Here is a 12,185-nt window from a genome sequence, read left to right as displayed (position 1 = left end):
GAACATACGAGGTTATGATGTTATTACAGGAAAGAATTTTCTAGCTCATCACCATGCTAAGCTTGACTGCAGAACAAAAGTATTGGAACTTTGGAGTTAGAAGAAGAAATACAGAAAAAGTATTCCGATTTGTTTCTCAAGAAAGTGTGAATTTTGAGGATAAAATTCATTGTAAGGAGGGGAGGATGTGAGAACCCTGAAAATACACATATAAATATCAGTGCATATTTCATTTGCATTTTAATTCTTTAATAAATTTTAGCACTAAATCTAATTGTTTTTAAATAAGTACGTATAAATAAACGTTATGTGCAAAATAAAAGAATTGTGCGAAACTATTAAACTTCTTAGTTTTGTTACATTAAACTTATATTTCGATGGTAAATTGTGACAGCCCCACCTTCCCCTAAGGCGTACCGAAGGGGTTAGCGGACTGCCTGCCCACCTCTCGCCAGGACTACTAAAACGGTAAAACATTAATTCAAGTCGTTCGGGAAAACTACTAACGCGCTTAACCCAACCATCAATGAAGAAACGAAAAACAAAAGTTAAAACATAAAGTAAATAGTGACTGCCACGTCACAAACAGCCAGGATCCAATCAAATGCAAATAACTGCTTACAAACTCTGAAAGGAATATATATACAAGCCAAGTATAATACATGGAACATGAATACACACACTGTTACCAACCACATTGGTATGATTACAAGCCAAAAGGAAACATGTAAATTCAAGTACAATCAAGTTGCCAACTATTGAGGAGCTATACAAAATCTCTCAACTAGCTCTACTCAACTCAGCTTCAAACTCAAAAGTCCAAAAGGTAAATCCCTGTAAGGAAAACAAAATTCACGGAGTGAGCTTTCGCCCAATGAGGTACCATCACCAAAATATACCAGGATCACATAAGCACAAGAATATTCAGTCCAAATACGCACGTCAAGTAAGTAAAATCAACAACACCCAAGTATAGGGAATAAAAGGATACGGATGGCTCTCAAGAGCCCTTTTCCTCTTTTGCCATGCTTGATCTCATCTCATTGACTCTCCGTCAATATATACCAGGTAATCATGACCGTAGACTCCTCTTTACTCCAATTATCCGTCCACCTCACTTTCCCCTTACCGGGCCCGAACACCAAACAGTACAGAATTGGTATTACTCGAGTATACCGGAATCAAGGGTCTCATACCCAAAGATTCCCAAATACAGTCCCCATGGCTTGTCAAATGTCCCCGACCAAGTCCTTACTGGCTCGAGTCCATTGACTTCCAATGAGGTAGAGCTCAGAGTGAACAGTAAAGATTGGTATCCAAGCGATACCAAATCCAGTATAGTCAAGAATATTCAAGTCATATCATAAACAGTCAAGTAAGCTTAGTAGAATAACCAGTCAAGAAGGCCAGAGAGTACGAGAGTGGTAAAGTACACCCTCGCCTCACCTAGCTCAAACAATCATCACAACTAGCCCAAATCACAGAATTCAAGTACAAGAAAGCCACAGAATAACAAACATGTGAGTAGTACACTCACCAAGTTTAACAAAGAATTTCACAAGTTTTCGCCCGACGTGAGCCTCGGATCACCGGCACGCCCTATAGCAATCAAGAAAATACAATGAAAACTCAAACACAAGTCGAATACCTTTTTCTAGGAACTATTAAGGCAAGACCCAAATATAGCTTGGAAATGAAAAATACATAACATTTAGGGTTAAAAGGAGAAACAAACCCAAAACCGTTCATTTCTAGTCCATCTCAACCCAACTCACAAGAATCTAATACCCTAGACACTCGGACAGCATTTCCCCTAAAATTTCAGCTTTTCCAACCTGCAAGACAACCAATAAAACTATCCAACACAACCACAAGTACCCAAACAAGTCATAAGCCATTCAATATACTTCATTAGGGTCACAATACCCTTCAATTATAGCCAATTAGAAGGTCAACAATCAACTATAAAAAACCCCCAATTTGAAACCCTAAATCTGAAATTTTCCGCACAAACGGAAATTGTCCGCAATTAACCACAATTAACGCACAAGAGAGCTATAAAATGCCATTTAGAACCATCAATTCCAGCTCAATCATCTCAATCATAGGAAAACAGAAAAAATCCAGAAAAAATCAGAAAATTAGGAAACTTCACTCCAATCCACCAAATCTTCCGTAAAATCGCGTAAATAGCTACTATAAGGCACCAATTGGCCAAAATTAATAACAAAAGATGAGTTCCAAGCAAGATACCTTAGTTCTTCAAGAAAGGTTGTAGCTTAGGTGATTTTCTTCCAAAACAACACCACCAAGTTCTTCAAAGACCCTAAGCAAGATGTTTTTATGGACTAATTCAAGAAACAAACGGCTAGTTTTCAAGATTTGAGCAAGGATTTGAAGATGAAGGTTGAAGAATCTTTTCCTTTTGCTTCCAAGGAGCATTCGGCCAAGAGGGAGGAAGAAGTGAAGTCATCTTGGTCAAAATTAGACTTTAAGTAAAGTTAAAGAAGTTAGGCCAAAAGTTAGGCAAGTTTAAGCTAATGACAAGTGGACACTTGGCACCTTATTGTTGCTAGAAGTCATGTTCTTGTCTCCTCAGTATTAATTCATCTAGGTAACCTCCAATTATCTCCTAACACCTAGTAATTAAATCCCTATATGCAATATTTAACCGAATCGGCCGAATTTCTCTCACTAAATGCACTAGCGGGTCCCACGTCCAAAATACGTTCCAATTTTCTCACGAACTACCTTATACTAGAAAAATGATTTTAAAACTATATTTACTGATAAAATGTTGATAAAAGTAATATAATAAAGAAAATAAAAAAAAACGGGTGCACAGGAATAAAATAATAAATAAATAAAAATAAATTTTTTTTTTCTGGGTTCTCACACTCTCTCCCCCTTAAAGAATTTCACCCTCGAAATTGCTCACCTGGGTTACTACATAGCTCAGGGTATTTCGTTTGCATCTCTTCCTCCAACTCCCAAGTTGCCTCTTCTATTCCATGATTTCTCCACAAAACCTTTACCAATGGAATTTGCTTATTCCTCAGTTCCTTAATCCTTCGATCGAGTACTTGTACAGGTCTTTCTTCGTAAGTAAGTGCCTCATCTAACTCAATCTCCTCTGGTCGCACAACGTGGGTTGGATCAGGATAGTATTTTTTTAGCATCGAAACATGGAAGACGTCATGAATCCGAGATAAACTTGGCGGCAACTCGAGTCGGTACGCTACCTTCCCAACTCGTTGGAGAATTTTGTAAGGCCCCACGAACCGTGGTTGAAGTTTCTTTCCTCTACCCGCAGTGACACTTCGTAGTGGTGTGATTTTAAGGAAAACACGGTCTCCAACTTCGAACTCCAAGTCTTTCCTTCGGTTATCTGCGTAGCTCTTTTGTCGGCTTTGAGCTGTTTGGAGTCTTTGACGAATCAATTTAACCTTCTCTTGTGCATCCTCCATCCAAGGAATGGTTGTTGGATCTAGAGCTTTCTTTTCCCCTACTTCATCCCAATAAATGGGCGAACGACACTTCCGTCCGTAGAGAGCTTCATATGGTGCCATTTGAATGGACGAATGGAAACTGTTATTGTAGGCAAACTCTACCAAAGTCACATGTTGACCCCAATTACCCCCAAAATCCAGAATACAAGTTCGTAACATATCCTCGAGGGTTTGAATGGTTCGCTCTGACTGTCCATCCGTCTGGGGGTGATAAGTGGTACTAAGGTTGATTTTGGTCCCCAAGTTCTCCTGAAACTTTTGCCAAAACCTCGATACAAAACGAGGATCTCGGTCTGAAACTATACTCACTGGAACCCCATGCAACCTCACAATTTCATTCAGGTACAATCGAGCCAGCTTATCCATGGAATCCTTCACATTCACAGGTAAGAAATTGGCCGATTTGGTTAACCGATCAACGATCACCCAAACGGCATCATGTCCTTTTTGAGTTCTTGGCAGTCCAGAAACAAAGTCCATCGTGATATTTTCCCATTTCCATTCGGGTATCTCAAGAGGTTGTAACAGTCCAGAGGGTTTTTGGTGTTCAGCCTTGACTTGCTGGCAAATCAGACAGGTTTGGATATATTGAGCAATCTCTCTCTTCATCTTATCCCACCAGTACAACCGTCGCAAGTCTTAGTACATCTTATTACTACCAGGATGGATCGTGTATTTCGATCGATGGGCTTCCTCTAAAATTTCTCTTTTCAGGTTTTCGTCATTGGCTACAACTACTCGGTTCCTATACCTTAAAATCCCTTCAGGACCCAAATTGAATTCAGGTAATGCTTCCTTTTCTACCTTTTCCTTCCACTTTTGTACCATCGGATCTTTTTCTTGGGCTACTTTAATTCGATCAAGAATAGCAGATGTGACCCGAATATTTCCAAAAGTTATTTTCTTGCATCCCATCCTAGGGTTCCATTCACTAGCTGCTCCTAACATTTCCCACTCCTTGACCATCAACCTTGCTACTTGAGCCTTCCGACTTAAGGCGTCCGCTACTACGTTAGCCTTACCGGGATGGTAGTTGATCGTGCAGTCATAATCTTCTAAGAGTTCCATCCACCGGCGTTGCCTCATATTCAACTCTTTTTGGGAGAAAAGGTATTTAAGACTCTTATGGTCTGAATAAACCTCAAAGGTAACCCCGTAGAGGTAGTGTCTCCACTTTTTCAGAGCAAAGACCACAGCAGCTAACTCCAAGTCATGGGTAGGGTAGTTTTGTTCATGGGTTTTCAGTTTCCTAGAGGCAAAAGCAATCACGTTCTTGTTTTGCATTAACACACACCCTAAGCCTTCCCTCGAAGCATCGGTATAAACAGTAAAACTGTCCTTCCCATTAGGCAAGGCCAAAACAGGAGCCCTGGTTAACCTTCGCTTCAACTCCTGAAAACTGGTTTCACACCTAGTATCCCACACAAAACGGCTATTTTTCTTCGTTAGATCGGTTAAAGGGCCGGCCAATTTGGAAAAGTCTTTAATAAAGCGTCTATAGTACCCAGCCAACCCTAAGAAACTGCGAATCTCAGTGGGATTTTCGGGCCTCTTCCATTCAGCCACTGCCTCTACTTTCGCGGAATCCACTGTAATACCTTCTTTTGAAATCACATGTCCCAAGAAAGAAATTTTCTCCAACCAAAATTCACACTTACTAAATTTGGCGTATAGCCGATGATCTCTCAGGGTTTGTAACACTAGCTTCAAATGATGCTCATGTTCCTCACGGGTTTTAGAATAGACCAAGATGTCGTCAATAAACACGACAACAAATCGGTCCAGGTAGGGTTTGAAAACCCGATGCATCAAATCCATAAAGGCGGCAGGGGCATTGGTCAACCCAAAGGGCATGACTGCAAACTCAAAATGCCCATATCTAGAATTGAAAGCAGTCTTGGGTATATCTTCTTTCTTAATAAGCAACTGATAGTAACCCTGTCGGAGATCTAACTTTGAAAAGACCACCGCGCCTTGCAACTGGTCAAACAGTTCATCGATATGGGGAAGTGGGTATTTGTTCTTAATGGTCATATTGTTTAATCCCCGATAATCGATACACAATCTTAAAGTTCCATCCTTCTTCTTAACAAAGAGTACCGGAGCCCCCCACGGAGATCCACTCTCCTGAATAAACCCACGCTCCAACAGGTCTTGCAACTGTACTTTCAACTCCTTGAGTTCCGCAGGTGCCATTCGATAGGGGGTCTTAGAGATAGGTGATGTCCCCGGTAACAGGTCAATCTTAAACTCTATCTCTCTCTCCGGAGGTAAAGTTACTAATTCATCAGGAAACACATCCGGATACTCACTTACTACCGACACATCTTCAACCCTCAATTTATCAGTGGGAGTGTTTATAAGAAAAGCTAGGAACCCTTGGGCCCCTCTATACAGAAATTTCCTAGCCCGAATACCCGAAATTAATGCAGATGAGGCTAAACTACCCCTTATATCAAGCCTTAGGGTTGCCTCCCCCCGTATACGAAATTCCACTACTTTTCTCTTACAATCAAGTTGTGCATCGTACTTCGCTAGCCAGTCCATACCCAATATAACGTCATACCCCTTAATAGCTAAACTTATAAGATTCCCCAAAAGCTTTCTCTCTCCTACCCAAATTTTGCAATTTGTATACATCAAACCAGTAATCAAACGTTGGTCCCCCGTAGGAGTACTAACTTCTAAGTCATAAGGCAAGCTAACAGGGGTTATATCAATGCCGCACATAAAATCGGGGTTAACAAAGGAGTGGGTAGCACCAGGGTCTATCAAAATCCTAGCTAGACGATAGAAAACAGGGATCGTACCTTCTACAACCCCAGAGGAATCAGGGACTTGTTGTTGCTCAAGGGAGTAAACCCGAGCTGGCACCTTCGGCTTTGTCCCTTCTACCTTGGACTGTCCCGAGTTGGCCTTCGACGACTGGGTGGTTACTCTAGCCTCCCGAGGTAACACCGGACAGTTAGCTATTTGATGCTCTGCACTCCCGCAGCGCAATCATTTCCTTTCTTTCCTCCAACAGTTGTCCTCAGTGTGGTTGGGTTTCCCACAAAATCCACAGGGTCCACGTGCAACTGAGGCCGAACTTCCTTGTGAGACGCTTCTCTGTGGGCCTCGTCCATTGTGACCACCCCTCGGCGGAGTCCCTCGCGTCATTCCCGGTTGCCTTCCTCCTCCGGCTCCTCTTCCAAACTTAGGAGGGGTCCCTTTATCCCCTTGGTTCGAACTACTCGCAGAGAACCCCCGTTTTTTCACCTGAAAATTCCTTACTTGGAGCCTTGCATTTTCAACTCGCAAAGCTTTCTCCACAGCGTCACTAAAGATATTGATCTGGGCTACCGCCAGATCCTTTTGAATTTCCACATTGAGCCCTTGAATAAAACGCCGAACTCTCCTTTGCTCCGTTAGAATGAGTTCAGGGGCGAACTTAGATAAACGAGTAAACTGGCTCTCGTACTCAGCCACCGATTGCGTCCCCTGACGGAGTCTAATGAACTCGTCCTCCTTCTTTTCCTGGACTAGAGGGGGAAAGTATTTCGCATTGAAGTCCCTCACAAAGTTTACCCATGTTCTTGGGGTTTGTTCCCGGTCCCACTTCATTCGTATCACGTTCCACCAAGAACGCGCGGCCCCTTCCAATTGGAAGACTGCGAAAGTAACCTGCCTCTCCTCTGAATAGTGTAGGGCGGCAAAAATATCTATCATTTTCTCTAACCATTTTTCGGCTACGTCCGGATCTGGCCCGCCCAGAAATTTTGGCGGAGAAAACTTCTGAAATCTCTCTAGGGCCCGATCTTCACTCTCTACTACATGGCCAGGGTTCCCAGGTTGCTGGATAGGAGGTTGGCCCTGCTGTTGCACTACGTGGGCTAACAGGTCGGTCATTTGCTGCATAGCAGCAGCTATCTGGGCATTAGGGTCAACCCTAGGTTCAGGATTTGGTTCAGTCATGGTATCCCTAGTACCCTCGTCAGTTGTGGGTTGCCTAACCCCGCGCCCGCGGCCTCGTCCACTACGAGTGCCTTCCATTGCTCTAATGTCACTCTAAAGTCGAGGTACAAAATAATATTAAAAGTGCATAGAAATATAGTCACATAAGCATGATCGAAGAACCAAAAATAAACACCACATAAGATATGTATACACATAGAACAGTAATACACAGAACACATAACTGTGACAAACAGTCATACATGAGCAGTCAAGCAAATATATACAAAAGTACTCCCGTGAAGCCCAAAAGAGGGTCTGTCAAAATACACTGTACAACCTAGGTCCCAAAAGGTACAAAAGGTACAAAACAGCTAACCAAAAGCGTTTCCTAGGTATCCCTCACACGGGATCAAAATAAGGCTCAAAAACCCTAATCTAGTCCTCGACGGAGCCAACCGACTCCCCCCCAGAGCTAGAGCTAGGGGCGCCTCCCTGACCTGGAGCTCCGCCACCTGGAACTCCCCCTGGCGCATTGGCGCCAATCACTCCCTGGATGAGTGCCCCACACTCATCGATAATAGCGCCAGACCGGTCTCTCACCTCCCGGACTACCCTAGTGAGGCGGTCGTTAACCACCTGCAACTGCTCTCTCAGAGCGTTCGTCCTCTCCTGCTCCATGGCCACGTCCCCCTGGAGCTCCCCAATCCTATCGGCCTGCATCCGCGTGATGCCCCTAAGCCTAAGGGTCTCAGTGCGCTCCCTGGCGGCGGCACACCTAAGCCTCCGTCGCTCAGCAAGCACTACCACAACCACGTGGTCCGCGTAAGAATAAAACTGGCAACGCCTACAGCGGCGGGTCCGGCTAGCGGTATACCACAGCCGGATCGGACCTCCTGGTCTCTCCTGGTAGTCGATAACCCGTGGGCGCCTCTGAGGTGGCTCGTCTCCGCCCGCTCCACTAGTGCCAGCCATAACCTACAAAGATAGCAAAGGTTTATAGCTTAGACAATATATTCACACTTAATGGCGTCTAAAAGCAATCCCAAAAGTTCTAAGGACCAGGTTTTAGGTTCGCCCAGGGTATTTCTAACCTAGGCTCTGATACCACCTGTGACAGCCCCACCTTCCCCTAAGGCGTACCGAAGGGGTTAGCGGACTGCCTGCCCAGCTCTCGCCAGGACTACTAAAACGGTAAAACATTAATTCAAGTCGTTCGGGAAAACTACTAACGCGCTTAACCCAACCATCAATGAAGAAACGAAAAACAAAAGTTAAAACATAAAGTAAATAGTGACTGCCACGTCACAAACAGCCAGGATCCAATCAAATGCAAATAACTGCTTACAAACTCTGAAAGGAATATATATACAAGCCAAGTATAATACATGGAACATGAATACACACACTGTTACCAACCACATTGGTATGATTACAAGCCAAAAGGAAACATGTAAATTCAAGTACAATCAAGTTGCCAACTATTGAGGAGCTATACAAAATCTCTCAACTAGCTCTACTCAACTCAGCTTCAAACTCAAAAGTCCAAAAGGTAAATCCCTGTAAGGAAAACAAAATTCACGGAGTGAGCTTTCGCCCAATGAGGTACCATCACCAAAATATACCAGGATCACATAAGCACAAGAATATTCAGTCCAAATACGCACGTCAAGTAAGTAAAATCAACAACACCCAAGTATAGGGAATAAAAGGATACGGATGGCTCTCAAGAGCCCTTTTCCTCTTTTGCCATGCTTGATCTCATCTCATTGACTCTCCGTCAATATATACCAGGTAATCATGACCGTAGACTCCTCTTTACTCCAATTATCCGTCCACCTCACTTTCCCCTTACCGGGCCCGAACACCAAACAGTACAGAATTGGTATTACTCGAGTATACCGGAATCAAGGGTCTCATACCCAAAGATTCCCAAATACAGTCCCCATGGCTTGTCAAATGTCCCCGACCAAGTCCTTACTGGCTCGAGTCCATTGACTTCCAATGAGGTAGAGCTCAGAGTGAACAGTAAAGATTGGTATCCAAGCGATACCAAATCCAGTATAGTCAAGAATATTCAAGTCATATCATAAACAGTCAAGTAAGCTTAGTAGAATAACCAGTCAAGAAGGCCAGAGAGTACGAGAGTGGTAAAGTACACCCTCGCCTCACCTAGCTCAAACAATCATCACAACTAGCCCAAATCACAGAATTCAAGTACAAGAAAGCCACAGAATAACAAACATGTGAGTAGTACACTCACCAAGTTTAACAAAGAATTTCACAAGTTTTCGCCCGACGTGAGCCTCGGATCACCGGCACGCCCTATAGCAATCAAGAAAATACAATGAAAACTCAAACACAAGTCGAATACCTTTTTCTAGGAACTATTAAGGCAAGACCCAAATATAGCTTGGAAATGAAAAATACATAACATTTAGGGTTAAAAGGAGAAACAAACCCAAAACCGTTCATTTCTAGTCCATCTCAACCCAACTCACAAGAATCTAATACCCTAGACACTCGGACAGCATTTCCCCTAAAATTTCAGCTTTTCCAACCTGCAAGACAACCAATAAAACTATCCAACACAACCACAAGTACCCAAACAAGTCATAAGCCATTCAATATACTTCATTAGGGTCACAATACCCTTCAATTATATCCAATTAGAAGGTCAACAATCAACTATAAAAAACCCCCAATTTGAAACCCTAAATCTGAAATTTTCCGCACAAACGGAAATTGTCCGCAATTAACCACAATTAACGCACAAGAGAGCTATAAAATGCCATTTAGAACCATCAATTCCAGCTCAATCATCTCAATCATAGGAAAACAGAAAAAATCCAGAAAAAATCAGAAAATTAGGAAACTTCACTCCAATCCACCAAATCTTCCGTAAAATCGCGTAAATAGCTACTATAAGGCACCAATTGGCCAAAATTAATAACAAAAGATGAGTTCCAAGCAAGATACCTTAGTTCTTCAAGAAAGGTTGTAGCTTAGGTGATTTTCTTCCAAAACAACACCACCAAGTTCTTCAAAGACCCTAAGCAAGATGTTTTTATGGACTAATTCAAGAAACAAACGGCTAGTTTTCAAGATTTGAGCAAGGATTTGAAGATGAAGGTTGAAGAATCTTTTCCTTTTGCTTCCAAGGAGCATTCGGCCAAGAGGGAGGAAGAAGTGAAGTCATCTTGGTCAAAATTAGACTTTAAGTAAAGTTAAAGAAGTTAGGCCAAAAGTTAGGCAAGTTTAAGCTAATGACAAGTGGACACTTGGCACCTTATTGTTGCTAGAAGTCATGTTCTTGTCTCCTCAGTATTAATTCATCTAGGTAACCTCCAATTATCTCCTAACACCTAGTAATTAAATCCCTATATGCAATATTTAACCGAATCGGCCGAATTTCTCTCACTAAATGCACTAGCGGGTCCCACGTCCAAAATACGTTCCAATTTTCTCACGAACTACCTTATACTAGAAAAATGATTTTAAAACTATATTTACTGATAAAATGTTGATAAAAGTAATATAATAAAGAAAATAAAAAAAAACGGGTGCACAGGAATAAAATAATAAATAAATAAAAATAAATTTTTTTTTCTGGGTTCTCACATAAATTATTTCATTGATTTAACAATTAATTTCTTTGAATTCTAGTATTGTAATTAATTGTTTTGAAATAAAGTGTAAAGATAATTTTTATGTAACAAATAATATGATTGTGCCCAATATTGAATTATTCGGTATTGCTATACTAAAGTAATAACTCTTGAGTTATAGTAAGTTTACGCTTTAAAAATAAATTCCTTTATGCTTAATTAATGACACTTGAGTCGATAACCTTACTATCTTAAAACAAATTATTTAAATTCCAATGACTAACTCCAATTAGTTGCTAACCTTAAGTGTTAATAAGGTTTGAGCTAATGAATATCAAGAATGTTAAAGTTATATTAAGGTCAAACTTGATTTTTATAGTTTAGTTAATAAAGTAAGAATGTTAGGATTTACTAGGAACCTTAATATTAAATTGTAATCGATAAATATTCGATAAAAACGGTTCAAGTATACTAGTGTATAATTAGGCCTTAAAATCACACTTGGGGATAATTGTTGGAATTAAGTTAGAATTGAGATTTTAGTTGAGGTTAGGGAGCAAAGTGAAAGGACCAAAATGCCCTTCACAATCCACAAATCCCCACTACACCACAACCATCACCATGCACGGCCAAACACCCCTTCTGACAACATTTCCATCACCGCCCAAATTGTCCAATCCCGTTCTCTCCAATTCCATACGTAAACCATCTCCACACTTAACCAATTCTAACCACAAACACCTCTCAAAACCACGGCACCCTCTTCATTTCCTTTCCACTTCACATCTCAAACCACAACTGCATTTCACTCTGCCTTGCTAGTGTCGATAAACCGAGAGAGACCGAGCTGCACTCTGCAGCCGAGTGGAAGAAAGGAAACCGCAGGATTGAATGTTTTTGGTTCTGGCGTGAGTTGGAGTGAAACCAGGGAGAGCAAGTGGAAGTCGGAGGAGCTGCTGATCATCACCATTTTCGTTCACTTCAGACCAACATTTCCCAGCTGCAAATCGAACCAGGACCAACCAGTGTGCGTGAGAGCCGAGAGGGAGCAGAAATTTTCCAGATTTTCTTGCGTGAGCTTAGCTTGCTGTGAGGTAATTTCTGGATTCATTTTATGACTAATCAGAGATAGTTT

The 12,185-nt window shown here is 41.8% G+C and overlaps 1 protein-coding gene across 1 annotated transcript; it reads right to left on the bottom strand.

Annotated features, from left to right (window-relative positions):
* Nucleotides 1-6,509: 6,509 nt before the first annotated feature.
* On the bottom strand, nt 6,510-7,397 carry LOC113743915 (uncharacterized). Its single transcript, XM_027271980.1, has one exon. The coding sequence runs from the start codon at nt 7,395-7,397 to the stop codon at nt 6,510-6,512; it is 888 nt and encodes a 295-aa protein (XP_027127781.1).
* Nucleotides 7,398-12,185: the final 4,788 nt, after the last annotated feature.

Source organism: Coffea arabica, chromosome 5e, assembly GCF_036785885.1.
Source record: "Coffea arabica cultivar ET-39 chromosome 5e, Coffea Arabica ET-39 HiFi, whole genome shotgun sequence".
In the NCBI taxonomy this organism is placed as follows: Eukaryota; Viridiplantae; Streptophyta; class Magnoliopsida; order Gentianales; family Rubiaceae; genus Coffea; species Coffea arabica.
The sequence above is the reverse complement of the archived record's forward strand: the minus strand, read 5'-3'. Positions and strand labels throughout refer to the sequence as shown.

Excerpts from the sequence above, each read along its gene's own strand:
- LOC113743915 (XM_027271980.1), bottom strand. The coding sequence starts at position 7,397 with ATGACCGACCTGTTAGCCCACGTAGTGCAACAGCAGGGCCAACCTCCT.